Source organism: Daphnia pulicaria, chromosome 3, assembly GCF_021234035.1.
Source record: "Daphnia pulicaria isolate SC F1-1A chromosome 3, SC_F0-13Bv2, whole genome shotgun sequence".
NCBI lineage: Eukaryota > Metazoa > Arthropoda > Branchiopoda > Diplostraca > Daphniidae > Daphnia > Daphnia pulicaria.
Genome location: NC_060915.1, coordinates 7,807,533 through 7,832,836, shown reverse-complemented (window position 1 = coordinate 7,832,836; position 25,304 = coordinate 7,807,533). Strand labels below are relative to the sequence as shown.

The window sequence follows — 25,304 nt, the reverse complement described above, 5'->3', positions numbered from 1 at the left end:
GGATGAACACTGACCGCTAGGCGGAGCCATCGGCGCTGGTTCTTGCTTTTCGGTCTGGAACTCTGGTCAGACGGAGTAGGAACCTTGTGCAAGCTAGAGCTTTGCCGAACCGTCATCCGTTATTCCGTGTAAAAGTTCAGAAGAAGAAAAAAAAAACAAAAAATAATAGAAACTCTCTTGTTTATCGCTATTGTGGTTTCATCAGTGACGAGTGGGGGCGATCATGCCGCCAATGATCGTGTTCTGTGATTAAAGAACAAAACAAAACAAACTTAAACATTGGGGCATAATTAAATTTGATCGTACGCGATTTCAACGTAACGCGATGCGCCGTAACGAGAAGCTGCTAGTGACATCGGTCGCAGCTTGTCTCCTAGCGCTCGTCTGTTTACCTTCCATCGACGCGGCCGTAAGTAGTTGATGAACATTCATTTTCTCCTCATTATTCTTTTTCGTTTGGACAAATTGTAAACTTTCTTTGACTTCTGGCTTCAACCGTTGTCTTTGAAACTTCCCTTCGTTCTTGAGACGTTCAAACTCCCATCCAAATGCTCCGCCCACAACCCACACGTTATCAAACGATCGGTCGCATCTTCCTAAACAACATTTCTTTTTAAGACGACATGATTCTTTTCTCACTTTTAAACATTTTGTCGGTTGATTTATTGTGTTAATTTGATTAAACAGATCATTGAATTGATCATCTGACCTTAATATTTTCTGTTTATAATATTTTCTTATATTTTAAATTTTCTATATTTTTTCAGAATTAATGTTTGTAATATTTTCTGTTACGGATTCAAATGTTTTAGGCCTGTAAAGGCTGCGTTGCCAACACACGCTGCCAATGTGTGGCAGAGAAAGGATTCCCCGGTGAAATGGGGTTGACGGGTCTGCGAGGATCTCAAGGTATTCCCGGCGATATTGGACCGGAAGGTCCTCCCGGACCATTCGGCCCTAACGGAGAAGGAGGTTCCTTTGGTGGTATGGGAGAAAAAGGCCACAGGGTAAGCTACATCATTGCCTGTACGGAGTATAATTTTGTGGATTGATTTTTATGGCTGTAACAAAATAGCAATTAATAATCATACATTTTTCTGAATTGTTTCGCTAAATAGGGTGATCCAGGTGTTCCAGGAATTACTGGCTTTGGAGGCATTCCGGTGAGTTCAAAATTTTGATGACAATTCTTTGAATGAATTTTTAAACAGAACTGTTGACCACGTATCAGTGCGCTATCGCTGTTTAATTGTCCGCTGCCGTCTAATTGTCTATGTATCATTATTGCAATTGTTTTCGTGCGCGGCATCGTAGGGTTTACCCGGCCTTGAAGGACCGTTTGGTACTCCCGGTATGAACGGTTGTAACGGAACAGACGGACTTCCTGGACTGCTGGGACTGAAAGGATTTCCAGGTGGACGAGGTCCCATGGGACCGCCTGGCGATCTAGGTCCACGCGGAGATGCTGGCGAAGGAGGAATCAACTCACCAGGCACGAAAGGTGAAAGAGGTGAACCCGGCAAAGGCGGACTTCCGGTAAGCAAATTAATCCATTACTTTTATTTTCAATTGACTCCTCCTCTCCCTCCCTCCTCTCCAAAAAACAAAACAAAAAAAAGTCAACGAAAAACAAAACAACAACATAAAAAAAAAATAGAACACTCTTAAAACGTCCTTCAAAATTATCATTTAATTTTATTATCTGTTCCCCGAAATCATATGGTCTTTAATAATAACAGTCTGGATTTTTTCAAGAGATGGCGCGTCGAAAACGGCGGACTCGCTTATAACCTTTTTCCTGCCCTTATCAAACTTATCGAATTGATGTTTTCAGTCTTCAGTTTAGTGTCCATATGTTTATTTAAACAGACTTCGAACCCGACGGCGCTGGTCCCGAGTTATAAATTCCGATCCACCGCCTCCCTTATCGATTTTCGCTTGTTTAGCAAATCTCAAACTTTTTGCCTCGCCATAAAACCCCAACTTTTTCTGCAAACATTATAGCGAAATCCTCCACAAAAATTCGGCTCAATTTAATCCGTTAAGACAGAAATCGCAACTTCCCGATTCCACTATCGATGGGGTACAGTTGCATTTTTGCATTAAAAAATATATCGTAACGAAATTAATTTAAGTTGGGTCTATCCTGTAAATCTTTTTCGTTCAACTTCCGACCTGTGTATATTGTGATTAACTGCGCAAAGTTCTAAATGACTTGATTGATGATTGATAGGGATTTGACGGACTTCCCGGTACTGATGGCTATAACGGAGAGAGAGGCGATGCTGGTGATATAGGATTCGAAGGATCGTCTGGTTTGAAGGGTAGACGGGGTCTACCAGGTGAAGAAACCGTATTGAGTAAAGGACTGAAAGGTGACCAAGGAGAAAAAGGTCCACCAGGAGATTTGCAATTTACTGAACCACCCGGAATCATAACTGGTAACCCCGGAATGAAAGGTGATCCCGGTATGAAAGGAGATCAAGGACCTGCCGGCCCAATAGGTCCAAAAGGGCCTCAAGTAATTAATAAAATGTTATTTATTTTTTGGTTTTTACAGTGCTCTGTATTTTTTCTTTCTTTTCTTTTTTGTTTTTTTGTTTTGCATAGGGATATCCAGGCCCACTTGGCCACAAAGGTTACAAGGGAGATTACGGAATGGATGGGCCCCGTGGTAAACAAGGAAAGCCCGGAAACTCCGGGCCACCTGGCATGAAAGGTGGTAAAGGAGCTCCTGGTTATGCAGCAAGACCTGGTTTAGACGGTGTCAAGGTAAACAGAATTTTTAAATATTTCCTGACGTGATCAACATATCTCAGTTATATCTGCTAATGAAACGAAAAGGGAATTCCTGGAGATTCAGGAATGCCCGGCATTCCTGGTTTACAAGGCCCAGCTGGTCCCCCAGGAATTTACGATCCCAATCTGGATGAAGAAGGTCGCCCCGGAGCCGAAGGAGTTCAGGGTCCTATTGGTAATTTTTGAGAAATTCGAAATTTATTTGAAATTCAAAATGAAAAACGCAAAAAATGTTTGACTCTTCTTACATTTTTGTCTTTATAAAGGTCCCCAAGGAAGTCCTGGTCGAAATGGACTGCCTGGAAGACAAGGCAATTACGGACTGCGAGGATCGCCAGGTGAACCGGGAGTTAACGGACGACCGGGCGAAATTGGTCGGAAAGGAATAACTATAAAAGGAGAACCAGGCAACGACGGTATGATTTTTTTTTCTGGCAAACTTATATCACGTCCATCATTAATATTCTGATACGTTTTTTATACAGGTGCACCAGGAACACCCGGATATCCAGGACTACCTGGATCTCCTGGAGTACCCGGTACTGCAGGCCGGAAAGGTCAGGCAGGTGCTACGGTTATTGGACCACCAGGTCCAGATGGTCTTCTTGGTAGGGATGGTCACGAAGGTTTACCTGGAGAGAGAGGAGACCCCGGTCTAGAGGGTAATACAACCTTACATAAAAGGGTAAATGCTTTATGCCATAACTAACTGTGAACTTTTCTCTTACAGGACTTAAGGGCTTCCCTGGGCAAGGTGTTAATTTCCAAGGTCCCAAAGGAGCTCCAGGCTTACCTGGCATTCCTGGCGATCACGGTATTCCCGGTCTAGACGGATCAGATGGTTTTCCTGGAGTCAAGGGTCCACCTGGTGATGCGTGCACTCAGTGCCCACCGGGTAAATGAAAAACTCGAAATAAATTAAAGTGGAAAAAAAAACCCATAAATGCTAACAATTTAAACCAACCAAAGGTATTAATGGAGCCAAAGGAGACAGTGGTGAAAACGGTTTACCCGGTTTAGTTGGATCTCTTGGTCCTCAAGGACTACCCGGACCTAGAGGATTGAAGGGCGAACTTGGCAGAAAGGGAGGACCAGGTTATCCTGGTCTTGATGGAAGACCGGGAGCGGCAGGTTTTTCCTTTTCCTTTCTTTAGTTATTCTTTATTAGACTGGAAATTACGTTATTTTTTGTTGCTACTTAAAATTAGGTTTGGCTGGACGCCAGGGAGAGTATGGTGACAAAGGTGAACTCGTCTACCCTCCGGATATCAAGGGCAATCAAGGAAACGTAGGAGACAAGGGATTCCCAGGATACGAGGGCCCCATTGGTCCAATAGGTCCGGCCGGGCTTCCAGGATTGGACGGTTTGATCGGCATCAAAGGCGAAAAGGTTAAACACTTAAAATGAGCTAATCAGATCGAAATGATTTCACAATTGAACTTCTATATTGTCAAAAGGGTTCTGACGGAGACAGCGGTCCACCGGGCCGAGATGGGCTACCAGGTCGACACGGTTTACCGGGTCGAAGAGGAGAAGATGCTCGTGCTGAAAATGCTATGCGTGGAGATGACGGACGCAACGGTATTCCGTAAGTCTCTTTAATGATGCACACATAAATGCTCAATTTATTTTGATGTGATATCCGGATTAAATGTCACTAGTGGCTTCCGTGGTGAACCTGGATTGCCGGGCCTGAAAGGTGAAAGCGGTGACTCAGGAAATCAGTTAGTACTCAAACCCGGTATCATCGGAGAATCAGGAGATCAAGGTACTGTAGTCGGGAATCATTTCATGTTGGGTGGTGCGTTTCAAAACTTTTCGGTCGTTTGCAGGTTTGCAAGGGGACAAAGGAGTTTACGGTGATAACGGTCGAACGGGAGGGCCAGGACCCAAAGGTGTACAGGGATCAGTAGGCATTTCTAGAGAAGGTGAAGCTGGTTTGAAGGGTTATCCTGGAATGGCTGGTGATCAAGGACTCCGTGGAAAGCCTGGAAGACCTGGTCTTCCTGGAATTGATGGGAACCCCGTAAGTAGATATTCAAATTCATTCTTTTCTTTCAATGGCAGAATTGTTTCATATTTCCGTTCTCATTTCGATTATTTAGGGTATACTCGGTCGCAAAGGTGATCGCGGCGAGCCGGGACTCGATATTTACGACGGACCTCCTGGTTTGCCAGGATTGAGAGGACCTAAAGGAGAGCCCGGATATGAAGGCATCCCCGGTGGTCGTGGAAGGCCGGGTGAGCAGGGACTGGCTGGACTTCGTGGATCGAAAGGAGCTCCTGGTCTTGCAGGTCTACCGGGTTCAAGGGTAACCATCTTGATTACATTGAATACAGTTCTTCTTCGCTTTATCATCTGACGCTCATTTATTTTTACAGGGACAAAAAGGTGACAGAGGCAACACTGTCACGGGTGTCATGGGCCGTCCTGGAGCTCCTGGACCACCCGGCTTGCCTGGCATTTTCGGCGATACTGGACTTCCGGGTATAGATGGATTCCCAGGACCCCAAGGACTCAAAGGCCTTCGAGGAGAAATTGGTCTTAACGGCCGTCAAGGAGTGGAGGGTGAAAAGGGAAAGTCGGGCTTACCAGGAGTCGACGGGTACCCCGGAGTAAAGGGCATGTCAGGTGACATTGGGCAGGCCGGTATTAACGGATTCCCGGGTAGCCCTGGTCTGCCAGGACTTTCAGGATTGGAAGGTGACAAAGGAATGGTTGGCAACGACGGATTTCCGGGTTTGGATGGATTCAATGGAGCACCTGGTAGAAAAGGCCCCTTTGGCGACAGAGGACCGCCAGGTTTGCCTGGTTCGCCTGGAGAGTCGGGCTTTAGTGGCCCTAAAGGAGACCAAGGAGAAGGAGGCTTTTATGGCCCACAGGGTTTCCCAGGAACGAACGGGTTCCACGGACTCAAAGGTGATAAGGGTGAATCTGGAGATAACATCCCGGGCCAAAACGGCGCACGAGGATTACGAGGAGACCAAGGAATACAAGGCATACCTGGCCGTGATGGACTTATGGTAAGAAACAACTCGATGTGAAAATGTTGATGTAAAAAAAAATAATTAAATAATTTGAATTACTAGGGCGAACCGGGTCTGCCTGGCGCGCAAGGGGCTAGAGGCTCTAAAGGCGATTTTGGCGACCAAGGATTTGTTGGCATTCCGGGCAGACCTGGTTTCGATGGGCTTAAAGGACCACCAGGAACCCCGGCTGAGCCCGCACCACCCGGTAACAAAGGTATGTCCGGCGAAGATGGAGAGCCGGGCAGATTCGGAAGACCCGGACTTCCAGGTGATATGGGACTGCGCGGCCGACCAGGATTACCCGGCTTACACGGACTTAAAGGAGAAGCTGGCGATAGGGGTCTGCCCGGTTTCAACGCAATTATCGGACCTCAAGGAGATTCCGGCGAGAGAGGCACTCCTGGTTTGCCTGGTTTTGCTGGCCCACCTGGTGAAGATGGACTACTTGGTGCTCCTGGTGTCAAAGGTCTTCAAGGTTATGAGGGCCAGATTGGATTGCCGGGCAATCCAGGCTTTAACGGAGCAAAGGGTGACGCTGGATTCCCCGGTATTATCGGCATGCCCGGTATTCCCGGCCCTAATCCAATGAAGGGTGAGCCCGGTATGCCAGGAGTACCAGGCAGACCTGGTCTGTATGGACGATCTGGTCAGAAAGGTGCACCAGGAAATTATGGCCCGAATGGACCCGTTGGTATTGAAGGATTGCCCGGAATTTCGTTCAAAGGACAGAGAGGCTTACAAGGAGCCAAAGGCCTGCCTGGAACACCAGGTCGTGATGGACAAACTGGGCTTCCAGGTATCGACGGTGTTACAGGAAGACAAGGCTACAAGGGCGAACGAGGCTCTCAAGGATCTGTTGGCATCAGGTTTGTAATAATTTAATTGAAACCTTCCCAGTTACAGTTTTATTCACGCTCGTTATTTTCAAAAAAGAATCAAAGGTCAAAGTGGAGATTCTGGATTTGATGGTCTTCCAGGCTTGTCAGGATCTAAAGGTATGCAAGGCGATGCTGGTCGCAATGGTCAAATTGGCCAACCTGGTCCAAACGGTTTGAGAGGCGTAGACGGCGACGTTGGATTCGTAGGACTTCAAGGTTTCCCTGGATCCAAGGTTGCGCTCATCTTGATTAACTAAAATTTGAGTTTTTCAAGACTCTTTTAATTTATTTTGATCGGCTATTAGGGTATGATGGGAGATAATGGTCCTCCTGGATTCCCATCCGACAAGGGACAGCGGGGTGACGTAGGACCTCCCGGTCTTCCAGGTATAAACTCGCAACCAATTACGTTTAAAAAAGAAGTATCATGTTTATGTAAAATTTAATCCAAATCATCAAATTGAACATTTAGGCATGTCGGGCGCAAGAGGTCAAATCGGCCTGCCAGGTCTTGAGGGACTCAAGGGAATGGCTGGAGATATTGGAATGCAAGGATTTCCTGGATTGCCCGGTTTGCGTGGCCCTGTTGGCTTCCGTGGTGATGACGGTCTGGAAGGCGCAGTTGGACTTGCGGGACAGAAAGGTTTTCAATTGAAAAACTGAATCTGGTTTGATTGTTCATAACTGACGCCGTGTTTTTATTTTTTGTTACTGTATAGGTCCCAAAGGTTTGGTTGGTGAACCGGCTCCTCCTCCACCTCCCCCTAAATCACGAGGCTTTTTCTACACACGCCATTCGCAGAGCTCTAGAATACCTGGCTGTCCAGCTGGCTCTCAAGAACTGTGGACCGGCTACTCTCTACTTCATCTCACTGGCGACTCTAAGGCACATGGGCAGGACTTGGGTATTCATTTTATCAAATTAACCCATCCCGCCGGTTGACAAATAATGAAATGATGTTTTTTTTAACACAGGTGCACCGGGAAGCTGTATGCCTAGATTTAGTACTATGCCATTCCTTTTCTGCAATCTGGACAACGTTTGCAATTACGCAAGCCGCAATGATTACTCTTACTGGTTATCTACGCCCGAACCTATGCCTATGATGATGACGCCTATAACCGGCAACGAGCTCACCCGATACGTGTCGAGGTAAATTTCCATATTGAAATTATCATCACTCGTTGAAATGAATTGAGTGATTGAATTTCCTTAAATAGATGTTCAGTATGTGAGACCCCCACTTACGTCATTGCAGTACACAGTCAGAGTATGGAAATTCCCGACTGTCCTGCTGGATGGCAGGAACTTTGGATCGGTTACAGCTTCCTTATGGTATGGATGTGTCAATTATTCATATGAAACTAAGGATCTGATGAGTAACGACCAATTTGATCAAAAATTAGCACACCGATTCTGGAGCTGAAGGAAGTGGTCAGTCTTTAGTGTCTCCAGGTTCGTGTTTGGAAGACTTCCGACCCACGCCATTTATCGAGTGCCAGGGACACGGTCGCTGCAACTACTACGCTACGGCTACCTCCTATTGGTTGTCCACTATTGAAGAGGATAGACAGTTTGCCAAGCCTCTGCCACAAACCCTGAAGGCTGGCGATTTGACTTCGCGCATATCTCGTTGCGCTGTTTGCCAACGCAAATTCGCGCAACCAAATTCTAGTAGAGCACCACCATCGAATTTCAGTTCGTCTCGATCTGTCCGGTCTGGCAGGCGAACATCGTCATTTTAATTTCAAAAATATTATTTTTTTTTTCTAAGAGCCCGAAGGAAACATCATTCAGATTAGTCTTCTTCCAAAGTCAGTAATATCTTAATGCGAAACGTTGGTCTGGAATTCCCTGTGCATTTGCCGTCGTTTCACTTTCAAAGCTCTCCAAATTTATCTTTACATTGCAAATGTAGCTTCTAATTAGCAGATGAAATGGCACTTATTAATCTTTTATGATGTACAGAATAGGGAATATGAGTGCTTTCCTATTGGTCGTTGCTTTTGTCAATCTCAAAAATCCGTAGATATTGAACCTTACTTTTTTTTTCTTTTTTAAAAAATATACCTGTAATAAATTCATGAGCGCGTATGCGCGCTTCATTTTCGGAACCTTTCACTGCCGTTCGTTAATGATAAACACAGTTTTCTTTCTCGATGATAGCGCCTTCTTCCGAGTTTTCTTTTCTTTGCAATGGGGCTTTTCTTCCATTTCTTAATACTGCTTCTCCATACGTTTTGTCAACTGAATTATTCTAAATTCTGACTGCTCCAGCTTCTTTCGAAGTTACTTCATGAAAAAGCTACACCGTTTCACCACATCTTGAACGACAAATATCTTGTTTTTATCTTAAAGCAAATACACTTTAAATTTAAAACTATTTCAACAGGAGATTTACTTGAATAATAGAAAAATCCTATTCCGTGAAAAACAAGATAATTCGCTGCAATATTAGCCCTATATGAAAAAATAAAACAAAAAAAACGAAAACAAACAAACTAAAAAAAAAGAGGGTGCCGGACATTCAGGCCAGACGTTGATTCCTCGCGACGTTGAGGCCAGCATTGGAAATGGCCTGGAAAGTCCCCGGCCACTGGCCTGAATGTCCAAATCCTTTCAGGCCAGTGGCGGCAGTTGGTAATGGTATGGCATCGTAAGTAAAACTCCAAAGACAAAAGAACTCCATCGACAATACCCCAATCTTTTAAATAATTTTAAAAATTTCTTTGTATGCGACAGTAGAACTCCAACGACAGTAGAACTCCAAAGACACAAGAACTCCTCTTTAAAATATTATTTAAAATATCCGACCGTAGAACTCCAGTGCCCGACAGTAGAAACCCACAACCTGACAATAGAACTCCAACGATATTAATATTATTTTGAGGTCCGACAATAGAACTCCATTGAATTTTAAATATTTTAAATTTCCGACAATAAAACTCCAACGAGTTTGAAAAAAGAACATAAATAGTTTCTGACGTTAAAAAAAACTAACATGCGTAAGCATTGGAAATGTATGGAAAATGTCGAATTATAAAATAGTCAATTAAGGAATCGCTGTCTCTTCTCCTCAGGCTCATTACAGACCACTTTCCACACCACCCAGACTATAGTTTGATCACACATGTTAACACATCTGCCAACAAAAGCGTAGTAGCATATGTAGTTTGGTTAAACTGTTGTATTTACAAATCTGGTGGCCAGGACTGAACAACGGCAACTGCTATATGGCGGAAAGGGGAAAATTATGCTCAGAGAAGTAACAACTGAAAGAGTCACATTCTATCTTTAAGAATTTGTATGGTTAAATGTTTTCTGAAGAAACCTTGGAATTTTGGATCGAAACATTTTTCATTTTAAATATAGTGACAAAACAAAGAGCAAAGACCAAGAGAATTAATCGTGCAAGAGAAAAGAGAAAGGCCACCAACCAAAAACCACCACACCTCTTTTTTGTAAAGTCACAGTTTTATAACTCGTCTTTATCTAGAAGCGTGTAACGGTTCTTAGATGGAGCGAGTTTCTTGAATGTTGATTCAGGTGGCTGAGTTGGCTTTTTGCTTAGATCATCATCTTTGCTGTTTTCATTGCCTGCGTGATGTTCAAGTTGCAGAGGAGGATCGGTAGCTGGGTCAGGACCATAGTGGAATTCTCTGTGCAGTTTGCCGGAATGTAGATCGGCGAGGAACTGCTTTAACTTACCAGGAATGTTTATATCCTTAAAAAAGTAAAATGAATATGAATATTATTTTATTTTAAATCTATATCATTTAGTGCTCGTACTTCAAACTTAGGGAAGAGATACATGTGCCTAAAGCTATCGATAGCGATGAGTGGAAGATCTTTTTTACTCTTCCCCAAATGCTGAAGAGGATGGGCAAATGTCACTCCGTCGGCTGTCAAGAAGTTGATGTTTTCTAAGAATACAGGAAAAAAATTAAAACACTGAATTTTCTATTAAATATTACAAGTAGTTTTACGTTTTTCGTCCAACAGTTCGCGATTGATAATCTCGTTGTACTTTTTAATGCTATTGTTGTCATCTGGGTTGTAGAAGAGGATAAGGAAGGGCAGACCTTCTTCAGTTAGTTCCTCAGCATTTTCAAAAGTAATTTCTCGCACCAACGGCACACACTTGTCTGTTGTCCAAATACTGAACTCATCATAACTCTTCAGATCCCCAGTGAAAGATTCGTCCATATCATTAGAACGTGCTTTGGCTGGCCTGAAAGCCACAATTGGTTGGCCAGGAGGATGCATAGCTCTGGTTACTTCGCCAAACCCGACATGGAAATTGCAGTCATCCTTCAAAACAGCAGCCAATTTAGCAAAATTGGCGTACTCAGGTGAATCTCGCGTCTCGAAATAACCAATGACGTGCCGTTTCTTGTCATCCATTTGATTATGCTGTACTTCCGAGAGCTGAGTAAACTCTTTCATCGGATCGACCAATTGCTCCCGCACAAAATTAGCGAAGGCCTCAGCGGATCTCTGTCCACGGTATTCTTTCTTAAACAACTGGCCATTTCTCACTGCCTTTAGTGTGGGATATTTGGAAATATGGAATCTTGTGCCAATAGAAGCTGTAAGAGTGACATACAATAAGAAACATTATCATTACACAGTTAAAAACATTTAGAAAGTAGTTATGTTCATACTATCTTTGTCACAATCAACTTTTCCTAGAATCACCCGTGAGCTAGGGAACTCAGAAGTTACTTTGTCAGCAGCCTCATCAAAAATCGGTGCTAACATGTTGCTGAATCGACACCAGTCCGCATAAAAGTTGATTAGCACCAATTCTGTGTTTGCTGTATTACAACAAAAAAAGAAGAGTAAGTGAAATGATTGAAAAGCCAATAGCTCAAGTAATGTATACCAATAATTGTATCAAAATTGTCAGCTGTGAGCTGTACTGCACCACACTCTCCATGGCTGAATAACCTGAAGAGTACCTGTCACAATAAAGTAAACATATGTTAATCTACCAACATTTTTACTCCTATCATATTCTGTTCTTACCAGAAATTGAACTACGAAGTTAAGAGGAGTGACGTGGCGAAATATCCTCATGTTGCAAAATGCTAGAAAAAATGTCGATATTGTTTGTAGTCTGATGATGAGTGCAGAAATTTTTTAAAAACTACTATGATGTTAGTTTCCCTTCGTATGGCCACCCATACCTACAGAAAGATAGCGGCGAACACAACGTACTGAACCCTAAAAAGAAGGAAATAGCCGTGTCGCAGTCCGTAAAAGTCACTTACGCTGTTACGCAAAGACAGTAGACAGACGACTCACAGAATGCCACGCAAACCATGCGTATTGGTTAATCGGTTAACGGCGAATTTAACCTGTTAAATTTTAAATTAAATAGGGAAGTAAGTTAGGTAAAGAAATATTTTATTCTATTGCAATATTTAAAAAAATAGTTGTGTTCAATATACCAGGAAAGTCTAATTTCTGTATAATTTGTATGCGTTTCTGTTTAATATTCGACAGTTAACTCTTACAACTCTAAATATAGACCAATGCCGGGATGCTGAGTTGCAAGACTTGAAAATTCTGCCTTGAAAAAACGGTGGGAAATTTAACATGGTTCTATCAGAGCCTGTCAGAGCTATAGAATACTATAGCTCTGTTATTATGTGCTGATGAGGCGGTTAACAAAAAAAAAAGAAACCTGACAAAACAAGTAATAGAAAGTCGAAAATATTCCTTACTGCTGTTTGATTTCTGGTTTTCTCATGAATGAAAAACCTCCTTTTAGGTACTAAACAGGACTGTTTGTGTATAATTAGCACAGCAGGGGCTTTTCCATAATACGGCAATGGCAAACAGATAGAGCTCTGTAGTTTCATTCTTGCGAATAAGAGGAGGCCTATACCAATATATATCAGAATTATTTTTGTTTAATGGGCAGCGTACATCACTTCGTCGCTTGCCATAAAATTAAAAATCCGGTTTATTCATCTTCTGTCGAAATTTAGATTTATGAGGAGTTTACCGAAGTGTAATTTAAAAAATAAATGCGGACGTGTATTTTTAAGAAAATAATATGCTGTTTCCAACCTTTTCAGTTATGCACCATTTCACATAAGCGCCGTGTCAACGTAAACAACGAATAACGAATCTTATCCCGACGTACGCTAAAACTGCAGTGGCCACGGTAACTAAAGCTCCACTAGCAAAAGCATTGACAACAGCAACTCCTCCGGCGACAACAGCAAAGCCAACACCAATTCCTGTAACGAAAATATGATTTGAGGAGTTATTTAAAATGAACAAATAAAAAAAATGCCAACAATATTCATATAGAAGAATTTAACAGCAATAGCTTATATAGCCAGTGAAATACCTGACATAACAGATCCAAGTATAGAAAATACTGCTGCACCGACAACTTTAGCCCCGCAACATGCTAAACCTATTTTATTAAAAAAAAATATATTTGTTACTGCAGTTATGTAACACAAGTTTTTTTTATCATACTCACTCAAAATGCTACAGAGACAGCCCATTGCAAACTCGAAAGATGTTGTAAACAAATAAAATTTACTTCACTTGTAAATAGACTTTTTTAAGACAACAAAAATTATTCGAAATTACTTTACAGCCCTAATTTAGATAGAAATGAATATTTGCACTATGGTTGAGATGGATTGTTAACCGTGACTGTGTTGAACTAGAAATTTCACATCGAACTTCTAAGAGGTTTCCTTAAAACACAGCTGGTGGTGTTGACTGCCAGCTTACCATTCGTCCCCTACAACCCTCCCCCCCCCCCCCACAGCGCACACTGCGTAATATATATAAATACTCTTTCTTTTAAATATATACTAATAACCTACCCTTTGACCGATGAACTTGATAATTTATGCTGTTACATTTATTTTGGGCAAATCATAGGATTTCTTCCATCACTGACTAGACGATCGATTCGTTGACGGCAAATTGGAAAGCGAAGCGTACTCCAACAATCATTAAATTAAGTCTAACCACGTTAGTGGAGATCAAGGGTTGCGATAGAAATTCAATTAAAAGATCGCCAGTGAGTGTAAACACTGCATTTTATTTTTATGCTGTACCATATAAATAGGAAAGGAGAAATGTACCAACACCAGAAAGTAAAAAAAAAAAAAAAAACTGTCAATTGGCATGACAAATCATGGCTTCATTTATAGTGACCAAACGCGAATGTAATCGACCAACATGTGACTGTCTTCAGGATTGCGAGTCCAAGTTGGGTACCACTGATTTTTCGCAGCCCAAAATGGTTTCATTTGCACGGTGGCATTGGTACTCCACGGCTTTGGAACTAACGCCCCTGTGTCGTTATAATTGAAACAACGGTCGGGAAAATAATCGCCACCAGCCGCTACTTTCAAAATGAAGTATACTCCAAAATACAAATTATTAGGCCTAGTCTGTCATCTCTGTCATAGCCATAATCATTGTTTTTATAATGTCTATAGCCTACGTAAGTTAGATTGAATAAATACGTACTCGTTTGTCAAAAGGAGCCATGATGGTACCATTGGCCCAAATATTGGTACCGCTTGAACCTCCCAGTTTCCAGAATCCACCGGCAGTCGGAGTAATGTTCCCAATTACTTGGCCGTCAATAAGAAAGGATATTCCGGTCGGTAGCCAGCTTAAACCGTATGTGTGAAATTCAGTAGCAAATGAGCCATTGGACAGGAATCTAAAAGGAAATAACGTTTTTCTTATCTAGGCAATGCTATATTAATGGAAACAAAAAATGCAGCAGGATTCCTTTAGTTTTTAACTTACTTGGACCATCTAGTTTTGGCGTACTTATCTTGCGTAACGCTCGCACCCCAATGCAATGTAGAATTAGCCCGTTTATTACCACCTTGCATTCCATCGCAAAAGTATTTCTCGTTGCCACGTATTTCAACCATATCGATTTCTCCCGATTTGGGCCATTCTCCGTAGACATTATCGGTCGGCAATAGCCACAATGCTAAACAAAAAATCAAAATCAATTTATTAAAAAAAATTGCAATCGTATTGAATTTTTTTTAGCTTCAAAATTACAGGGCCACAGCCAATCTCCGCGCGACAATTTGGCCCTAATTTCGACGGTCCCGTAAGTGAAACTGAAGGAATTAATGGTCCTCATTCTCGCTGATTGGATTGGATTAATGATATCACCATTGAGTCATCCTTTCCTGATTTTAGATCACGTACATAAAAAAGCTAATTGGAAAGTATTTTTTTAAAATCAAATAAAACCTGACACAGCTGCTGGAAAGGTTTTCCGGACCAATAAAATTGCATCCTTCGGCGGTCAAATTGAGTGTACCGTTGTACAAGAAAGACTCTCCAAAACGGGTGGACGTGAAAGTAGGGACAATATGTAATATTCCATTTTTAACATAACTTCAGAAAATAGTTGTTTGAAAAAAATTCCCCTTTAATAAGCTACATGTTTCTAGTATATATAACATACTACCTGTTTTCCGTGCGGTTAGTGTAATATTGGAATTGACTCTGGCCACCGCGCCATGAAGTTATTAAATGTTGCCAGGTGGACCTGTTCAGTGTGTCAAAATTATCTTCGAAAATTAGTTTGGGTGCAGCGATTACATTTGGAATTAGCATTGAAATAATGAACAAAATTAAAGTCTTTATTAGGACATGTCCAGAAAATGGTGCCGACAAGAAGCGCTGAGAACTTGCCATTCTAGTGACTATTACACAGAATGTGTACAGAGCAACAGATAATTTTCAACTAACTTTTATACATCACAAACAAGGAGCCTTATTACATGTAGCTGGAAACTATGGAACGCCATAGGGACAAAAAATTAACTGCTCCAAAGTAAGCATTAATTTTGTGCTCTCCAAAAATAAGTGCTCAAAATTTAGTGCTCTCTCGTATCCGCCCTCTAGCGGGCGGTTCAAAATATTTCGTTTCTCCGCCTGCTTGTGAGAGGAGTTCGAAGCTATATCGAATTAAAATCCAATATTTAGCTTAACTATGGGATTTCTAAATTCGAATGCTTGCCCTTTTTCTTGCCTCATCACCTTTGCCAACCCGGCAACCCCTTATGTCTTCCGAGAATCCTGAAATCCGTCATCCAACATCCATTCCGGATTCCGGCGATGCCGAACATCGGAACATGCCAGGACTAATATTGTTACTTCTGCTGGGGAAGAAGAAAAAGTATCGACGAAGTACTAGTCACGAAGATTACTTCGACAAAGATGAAATCATAAAAAGACACGATAAAAATCACAGGACAGAAGGGAGGTGACGGAGGTGATGGGGCAGACGCTGATCGACGCTGATGTATTCGAAAATTAGATTTTAATCGATATTCAATTGTCAATATTTTCATTGATAGCGAAATATTTTGAACCGCCCGCTAGAGGGCGGATGCGAGAGACCACTAAATTGTGAGCACTTATTTTTGGAGAGCACTAAATTAATGCTAACTTGGGAGCAGTTAATTTTTTGTCCCTATGGCGTTCCATAGAAACCGTTTAGCCTGCACGTCATATATAATACGAAACACACCATACTATATACACTATAAACGTTTACAGCAAAGTGCCAGATTTATTATTCGTACTGTCGTGCTCCCAACAACTGCGTACCATATGTGCATATATTATTCACATTTTTTAATAGTTGCAACCAGGTTGGCTATAATAGAATAGTAAACTTGGACCGATGCGTGGAAGTAGATAATGTTCATGTCTGTTTAATAGCCAACCATGCAAATGGTTAGTAATAATTTCTATAGATACGTTATTCTATTCCCTCGTTTCTCGCAACTGCTTGTAACCCTTTATGTGTCGTACTCGCGGATCCTGTTCGGTTGTTTGCCAACGACAAATTATAGCTTGAACATATATAAACGAGAGAGAACCGCCCAACATCTGGATTAGAAAATTAACACCTGTATCCAGTAAATGACTTCATATGTATAGTTAGTTACACGGGAAAATAACGGTGTATGAAGCATTGGAACCGTAGGGAAATGCAATAAAACACGAACTTGTTTATACGAGCATACGACGCGCTACCATAGGCATTACACGCGCATCGCTTACATCCAGTCTTGCACTTCGTTGTCTATATGGTTCTGGAAATGCGCACCGTGATTTATTTCGCCCAATAGAGATGGTGGATCGCATGTTCAAGATCATTCAAATGCTTACGACAGGCTAATACACTATTTATATTTATTGTTGAGAATACAATTAATCTCATTGAAAGGGAAAAAATTTCAATGTCTGTTACTTGACGTCGGAAGTTTGGATGATCCTCCTATAGTCCTGTCAAATTTACCGCTTACTACTCTCGTTCAAACCATAAGGTATAGATGGCGTTTGAATGTAAATGTAATCTCGTCATCGGAGTATTTATTCTATGCTAATTAATGACGTGCCTAGAAGAAATACGGCTAATTTTAGTTTCCTTCCATACAATAATGGTCTAGAAGCTAGGTAAAGTTGGTAGTTGCGAGATAGTTGTTTCCAAGTCACGATAACGGGAATTCTTTTTATACGGAGCAGAGGTATAGACGTATCGTGATTGTCTATACAGTTAAGCGGTTTTCCTCCCATAGCAATTTGTTATGGTTTCTTTTACTTAACAATAGGCTCGATTGTTGAGTTAGAAACGATGACAGATTAAAAAGTGTTTTGCACGAGTGTGCCTACTTGCTCTATCTTCCCTATTTTTTTGTATTTTTTTTTCAAATATCATTGATTGGGTACGATAGAGTGAAAATTACCGCCATATTCCCTAACAATTTAATTACTTTAAGCGTGATTGCCTCCACCTTATTATTCATTTTAATTTCTATGTACATTTTAAGGTTTTATTCAATGAGATGATATCTCGGCTGTTCTCGGCTATAGGTACTGCTGGTTCTCGCTTTTATGATCGATGCAATTGATTAAAAAAATTATTCTACCCTCCAAGAATCCCATCATATAAAGCGGAAGGGTCGAAGGGAGCAAATCATCGAAATACGAAGGATTCCGTTACTTACTAAATTCGATCGTGATGGGAACCCACGTAAAATGAATGTAAATATTTAAAAATATACACACACGCATATTAGATATTTAAAAGTCACTCCTCCCAAGAAAAGGGTGAAGTTGAATATGAAACGCCTTCAGCAATAGTTTGCATCAAATGCAGAAAATAAGCGCATTATAGAAGAAAAAAAAATCTAGAGCATTGATGTGGTTTTGAGAGACGGATTGAAGAAATGAGTCCAAAAAAAAAATGTATACTGTATATTGCCCTTTGATAGTGAAACGTCGGTTGAACAAAAGTCTCAAGATTTAGAGAGAGAAAACTGCGCTCTTGACAGAGAAAAGATTCGAATTAATTGGTGCCGCTTCGGACATGACCGACTGAATCCGACGGCGAATCGACAGGCCATCACCGCGAGACCAGCTATAGTAGATAGTAATTCTCTTTCTTTCTTGGTAGAATAATTGTATTCTTTTCTTCTTAGTCGAATACAAAAAAGTGTTTGTGAATTCAGTTTTTTGAATGCCAAAACAGAGCACCGCTGACGATGCTTGGTTGCCTCGAAAGTGAAAGTAGGGCGCTTTTTGTTTCGTGTTGTTTTTTTTCTTCTTCTGCGCGTTCGTTCATTTCCTCGTCAAGATTACCCGAACGCGCCTTCGTGAAACGAATCAAACCGGTTAATTGAAAGAAAAATCCAGATAAGAAAAGAGGGGAGCCCACTATACACTAGCCCACTATCTTTTTATGGGTCGCAAAAAATCTCATTCTTTTTATGATTTCTTTTTGGATGGCATGACAACTAATATTCCTGACTTTTTCGGCCGCAGCTTATAACAGCGATTCTTTCTAAAAGTCAAAATAAAATAATAAAAAAAAATCTATACTCTAATTTTGTTTTCGTGCAATCACGACGCCGACCGCTTGTCCCACAAATGTGCTTGATAGTTGATACCGTTTTTTTCTTCTTCCTTATCTTCTGTATATCGCCAGGCTTCTCGCTCTAGACTTCTTCGCCACTCACGAAAAAGACGAATAAGGTAAACATCAATGCGAACCACCCGCTACGATGGGTCCGCGCAGCTGCTCTTTATTATTTTACGATCATTTCGCGCCGACAGAAACGAAAAACACAATGGCGTCTTTATTTACGAAAGAACATGAAAACAACAACAACAACAGTTGATAGTTTGGATGCTATAGAGAGATAGTGTCGTGCTTCATGATGACAGTAAGTATATACTGGCTCGGTCGCTTCAAAAACCTCAATTCGTCTAACCAATTTGGAAATTTGAAAGCGCGTTATTTTCTTTCTGGTTTTCATCGTCGTTTTATTCTTTCTTATATTTGTCTCCTTTATACGTATTTCGGGCGTCTCAACCGCGCCTGTTTCCGTGTCTATTTCTAAGGTATAACCCGTTCTATGGATACATTTTACAGGCATCAGCTTTACAGAAAAAAGAAGGTGAAACTGTTTTGCCTTTTTTTTTTACGTAAAAGTTGTCTTTCTTCTAACTGGAGGAGAATGAATGGATTCAACATATCTGCCGTGTTGTTTGGTTTTTGTTTGTTTTGCTTTTATTATTATTTTCAAGAATCCGGAAGGATCTAGAGCGGAACCCTTTAAAATCAATGGCAAAAATGGTGAGATACAGAACTAGTTGGATCTGAAAAGAAGAAAGCGAAATTTTTGCTCCAGGTCTTAATTTTTATCTTTCCGTCTCTTCTTTTGTTTAGTTTTTTGTATTTGACACTGTCGACGCCGTCGATGAATAACTGTACATCCATTGAGTTTGCCATCCAGAGCACGACTTCTTGGTCCCTCAAAAACATGACAGTCTTAGGCCTATATAATCCAAACCAGATAGAGATAAGCACGAAGATAAAGCAATCGAAATTCACCGTGACACGAATCGATTACTGGAAAATCTAAGGGGAAAATTGTTTTTTTTTTTACTAGTCGATCAGCGATTCAGCTGTTGAACCTGTTCTGACTTTTGAGATAGAAAAAGCCATCAGATCGATTTATCCAGACAGAAACTACTGGCCGAGATCGTTATGTTGCCATACAAACAACAGATATAGAAGTTTTGGGTCTCGAGGTCCAGTTATGTCATCAAAATGATTCTCTATCTAGTGACCTATTTTCTGCCTGTTTTAGCCAATCAATATCACACGGTTTGAAAAAAAGAGAGACAACGATTGACCATTCAGCATGAGTCATTCCTGATTTCAAATGACGCGCCCTTCGACGTTTTCGAGCCCAAGTGACGACCTCGCGATTTTGGTACAGGAGTCCAGCAGGTTACACTGTAGGCACGTTAGCAAGGACTCCTCCCAGCACTCGCAGGGAAAACACTTTTTTGCTGGTTCTTTGTAGTACAACCGACCGGCAGCTATTTGGAGCCGGTTTTTTTTATATAAAGACCTCTACCTCTCAGTATGGGTTCAAGTTCTATATTTAACGTATAGAAAAATGATTTTTCATCTATATGACTTGCGTGTATCCTTTTCGATCTCGAATATAGAACTAAAAAAATAAATAAATAAATAATAACGCTTGCTTCCATATCCGGGACATACTTCGACCTTAACGGAATAAAAAAAAGTTTAAAAGAAATACTGACATTCAACGGGAAAAAAAAATATTAAACGAAAAAACCGGAATGTTACATTTTTTTTTTTTTTTTTCTGGAATAATACACAATGACATTTTGCGATGGTTTAAGGATAATAATTGGGATTCGGGAATCACTTGAATGCTAAGTCGTCCAGGGTTGTTTAGTGGCCGTATATCAAGGACTACACACGTCCACGTATAGCCGAGTATATAGGAAAGCGCGAATGATGATGATGAATAAGTCTCATCTGCCACGCCCTTTTTCTATGCGTTTATATAGCCTATACTTCATCCAAAATCCACTTCTGTGGATACATTTCGACTCATTTTGCGGCTCGGACGATTCGGTGCGGTTGGTCGCTCCTCATTCGCGATGACTTTCACCCAAACAGACTTATTATTACCATTATTTTTTCGTTTTTATTTATTATTGTTTTTTTGTTTTTTTGTTTTTTTGTCTTCCAGTGTCTCTCTTGTTTCTTCTGCGTTGGTGATGGCAGCGTCGGCGTTCACCGCGCCCCTTTGGGCGAATCCTCCACATGACAGTCACATAACAGCAGGAGCGTGTATATATACGTAGCACGCTCGTCACGAAGTAAAACGCCTTTCGGCTCGGCGATTCAGTTTTTTTTTTCTTCTTTTTTTCTCGGCCACAACTTTGACAGCGTCTATTATTGTAAAAATAGCAAGCGCACAATAATCGAAGAAATCGACAGTGAAACGCCCTATTCTCTCTTTCTCTTTCTGTCTCACTTTTTGTTCTACAACAAATATATAGGAGAAGAAGGAGGGTTGCTTCAGGACGCGGTTGGTCTCTTATAAAGGAATCCTGACTCTCCCCGGTTGACCGTGCTCATGAGTGTATAACGTGCTGCTGCTTCGTCTCGCTCTACATAAAATATACCCCCTTTTATCACCTCGGCTAGCAGCACCTTATTCTCCTTATTTTTTTGCGTGTGTCTCCCGTTCAATTATCTACACTGCCCATGCCCTGGCGACTCAGAAGCAGAACCCTTCAGAACACTCTTCCTGACCCTTTCATTTGTTCCTGCTCTCCACAACCAATTTCTCTTTCGTTTCGACTTTTTTTTTTTTTTTGTAGTTTCAAGTCGAAATAAAAATGGAGACCCCCGAGAGCGTATATCAGCAGCGAAACTCGAGTTGTTGTTTTTTTTTGGCCCGAAACTAGCCGGTCCTATCCCGCGTGCACATTCTACGCCGCAATGCCTGATCATTTAGCTCATTACAAAAATCAGTCGGGACAACAAAAAAAAAGAAGCGCAACGCAGCGAAGAGAGTTTTTCCCAGATCACTTGCTCACGACAAAAAATAAAAAAATAACCTGATTGAGCCACAGATCCGAAAGTCTCTCGTTTATTCATTTGGCTGATCTAGTTTCCAGATAGGGAGATTTCGGGGAACGGCAAAGACTCCCGTGTAACCACTTTTGATACGACGGCATAGAGAGAAAGAGAATAAGGATGGAGATGGAAGGATTGAGATAAAGGAAAAACAGAAACGACGACTTGCGTGAAAAAAGGCCGCCCCAGAATGTCGAAATTATTGGCTTACGCTTTCATTTATAAACTTGTGCGATTATTATTCGTTGACAGTCACGTTTGACTGTTTGAAAAGCAGAAAACAGCGCGTATATATGTACGATAAAGCGAACAGTTAGCTATTTACTATTCGGTATTTCTGGGCGTATTATAGAGGAATGTCGTCGAACATTCATCAGCAATAATTTCTATCACAAATTGGCCATCTTCGCGCATAACTACGCACATTACATGTGATTGTTTTTTGTTTGTTTTTTATGCCACGAAAGTTTTCGAACTCTCCATTTTCAGAATAAGCAACTTCATCCAATGGCAGCATTTCGATTAAACTCATTTTTCGGTCCCCCACCCACCCCACCCTCCCTCCTCCCAAAAGACTAGACAGGTATCGAAATTTTCCTTTTCGCGACTTGCAAGGTCCGAAGATCGGACACTCTTCCTTATATAATTGGTAAAACCGGTGAAGGTTCCACGAAAAAACCGGAATGGTCAGACTGATGGAAAACTGGATTTTCAAGCGGACCGTGATGAGAAAGGTTTCGGAGAATGCGAGGTGAGAGAGAGAGCAAAAGCAAAGTGATCCAGATCAGATTTTTTTGTCGTCATCCGAGAAATTGGGGCATCGGGCGTGGTCAAGTGGCTCTCGAGAACTCTTTTGTGCTTTCGTGTTGTGCCATCACGCGATCAAAACTCGTTGGACGAGTGCAGCAAAGAGATGGCCGAGCGATTCCCGCTATATATCCCTGAGTCAGCCCCAACCTCGCCGAACGGACTCCCCTTTCACCTGGACGGACTTCTGCTCGTGCGCTAATCTATTTTCTTCACGATGTATAATGACACAGTGCTGATGCACGCATGTCAGCGCCTACATGTGCGCAGCCATCACTCAGAGCTCCAGTAATATCTCGCTCCCGGCCATTTAGAAGCGCGCGAGAGTGCGCGGATCGACGCAACTTTTATTTATTTACTTTTTTTCAACTTATTCTCGTCAGAGTCTTCGCACCCATTTCCAGCTCACTCTATTAATACTGGATAAGGCCATAATGTATGGATTTGATTCATTTGAAGTGGTTTTGTTTTTGTTTTATTGAATTATTTTCTAGGTCCGATGATTTTGTTTATTGGCTGCGACGTAATTTACACGGTCGCTGCTGTGGAGTGCCCGCAATCGCTGGGAATTTCACTCTATATACAACTGCGCCACTGAGATAGTCTAATAACGGACGATGATGAGGAATCACCTTGGCCCCGATATCAATAACACTCGGTGTTTCCCTTTCGGGTGCTGGCCTCCGGAATCTTGCATGTCGTACAGTACCAGTACCATCAAACGTGCTACTCAACGAGTGTGCATGTGTGTATATTCAAAACACGAATAACAAACTAAGAAGTCGGCAGTCGTTTCAGTTACTGGAAACGACAACTTTCCAACCCAAACCGGTCATTTTTAACCAACTGGGGTTTTATTTTATTTATTTTTTGGCTGTTTTGATTGCCATTCGTGTTTCAATATACATTGCTGGCTTAACAGCTGATTCGTACGTTGTTCTAGACACGGTGACAGTAAAAACAGAGAGCGCATTTGAAATATGATGGGAATTATATAGTACTGCACGACATACGATATGGTAATTGGCCGATGCACGAATGCAAATCATTATGACAGTTTTATCCGTCCCTCGGGAGAAATTCGGCTGTAAATAATTCTCGTCCGGAGAAATTGTCGATAATTCTCATTTGAAAAAACCGTGAAAAACGACGACAGACCATAGACCAATCAGCGAGCAGTCCTCGGAGAAGGGACTCAACTGTACATTTGCTTATCTAGAAGATCCTGAATCAGCATTGCTTCATAGAATTGCCTTTCTTTGGCCATGCTGCCAATCGGCGGACATGGCCGAGAATTCAGGCCGGATCAAATGGACATTCTACGGATTACGATCCCATTCGATTTTTCATTAATAAAATAAGTGATTCTCCGACCACCGTTTACCGGTAACTATCGTCATCAACAGTGCACTCGTTATATTGCAAATAATTCTTCGCCTTGTTATCCCCGCGACTAAAATTAGAATATTCGATTGAACTGTCATCATGAAAAATAGCAGCAAGTGTCGGCAAATAAACTGGGTCATTGTTTGAAAAATCCTTGCAAATTCTGGTAAATGTGCGGTACTGGGGTGTAAAGGTTTTAAGGTCAAATGACCTGTTTTTAAATGCCAAAATAATTTCGTCGACTTTGTAAACGAGTCTTTTTACTGGTAAAGTCCTCAAAGCTTTACCTTGTACGTTTTCTGAAGTTTATGGGTATCATTGATCGTCAGAAAACCAGTTCAAAATTTTATTTTTATTTTTATTTTTCGTTCCCCTACTTCTTTGTAATTCAAATGCGTGTTAAAAACATAAATTAACCCGCAGGACGTATATAGTATTTCCAAGATGCAAATCCTTTTAAGATATTCCCGTTAGAGTTGATTTAAGATATTATTTTAAATACTTAATGAAACCGTGATATTGTCCTTTGCCACATGTATCAATAACGGTGGTGGCCTCAAAATATTCATCACTTTTTATAAGTTTCAACAGAAAGTTAGCGCTTTGAATATTCAACCAAGACAACAAAAGACAAAAACCCCAAAAAACTAATCTAATGAAAAACCAGGAAAAATTATATGTGAATTGATAAGTTCCGTTTGGGGAAAAAAGAACGACATCCGGAAACAGTTATGCAGCAAATCGGATCCGATCATGACGACCGTTTATATTTCATATATGCCGATAGAATCGGCATCACGCAAGGCTCTCGCTCCCTTTCTGTATTATGTATATCCTTTCCTCTTCTTTTTGGTTTCTTCGGCTTCAGAACGAGGAAAACACCTGACACGGTGCTCGAAGCTATACTTCTAATTTAATGAGATGGTGATGACATGATGCGGGGGAGGGTATTAGTAAGAGGGGGGGGGGGGGGTCGAGTCACGGCAAACATGGGAAGCCGTGGCGCGCGCCAGCTATAACAGCGTCTGATTAGAGAAAACAACAACGTTCCGCGGAGGAAACGCGGGGCGGCATTAAAGGCGGAGATTTCTCGACCCAAAAGAAATCCAACGTTGCATAGCAGCTCCTTCTGTGCGGCTGCTGCTGCTGCTGCTGTTTCATCATTATTATTCAACGGCTGCCTTTTGAGCCAGGCAAAAAGGAGAGGAGGAAAAATCCTCACACTCCTCGGCCTCTCTCTTCAACAATCAACAACCCCAATCACATAACCCAGCCTTCCTCCGACCAGCACCGAACGACAGCCCCAATAGAATTTCCACAGGTCCCTCTCTCTCTCTCTAAACGTCGTTTTAACACGCGCATTTCCTCTTGCCGTATAGAAGACCAACCAGAGTG

The 25,304-nt window shown here is 41.5% G+C and overlaps 2 protein-coding genes and 1 pseudogene across 2 annotated transcripts; 1 reads left to right on the top strand and 2 right to left on the bottom strand.

Annotated features, from left to right (window-relative positions):
* Positions 1-52: 52 nt before the first annotated feature.
* Positions 53-9,092, top strand: LOC124328259 (collagen alpha-1(IV) chain-like). Its single transcript, XM_046786970.1, has 25 exons — positions 53-409; positions 813-1,007; positions 1,119-1,163; positions 1,315-1,536; positions 2,234-2,521; positions 2,611-2,772; positions 2,845-2,974; positions 3,066-3,215; positions 3,285-3,461; positions 3,530-3,694; positions 3,769-3,930; positions 4,008-4,189; positions 4,258-4,388; positions 4,462-4,568; positions 4,633-4,826; positions 4,906-5,112; positions 5,183-5,824; positions 5,891-6,696; positions 6,764-6,941; positions 7,014-7,095; positions 7,181-7,351; positions 7,428-7,613; positions 7,684-7,861; positions 7,930-8,044; positions 8,116-9,092. The coding sequence occupies exons 1-25, from the start codon at positions 326-328 to the stop codon at positions 8,452-8,454; spliced, it is 5,298 nt and encodes a 1,765-aa protein (XP_046642926.1). The 5' UTR covers positions 53-325; the 3' UTR covers positions 8,455-9,092.
* Positions 9,093-9,881: 789 nt separating this feature from the next.
* Positions 9,882-12,011, bottom strand: LOC124328274 (endoplasmic reticulum resident protein 44-like). The gene is made up of 7 exons (XM_046786982.1): positions 11,899-12,011; positions 11,738-11,799; positions 11,595-11,670; positions 11,374-11,526; positions 10,696-11,298; positions 10,499-10,632; positions 9,882-10,433 (listed from the first exon to the last, which is right to left on the bottom strand). The coding sequence occupies exons 2-7, from the start codon at positions 11,786-11,788 to the stop codon at positions 10,185-10,187; spliced, it is 1,266 nt and encodes a 421-aa protein (XP_046642938.1). The 5' UTR covers positions 11,789-11,799; positions 11,899-12,011; the 3' UTR covers positions 9,882-10,184.
* Positions 12,012-14,200: 2,189 nt separating this feature from the next.
* On the bottom strand, positions 14,201-15,504 carry LOC124329423 (annotated as a pseudogene).
* Between the last annotated feature and the right edge of the window lie 9,800 nt (positions 15,505-25,304).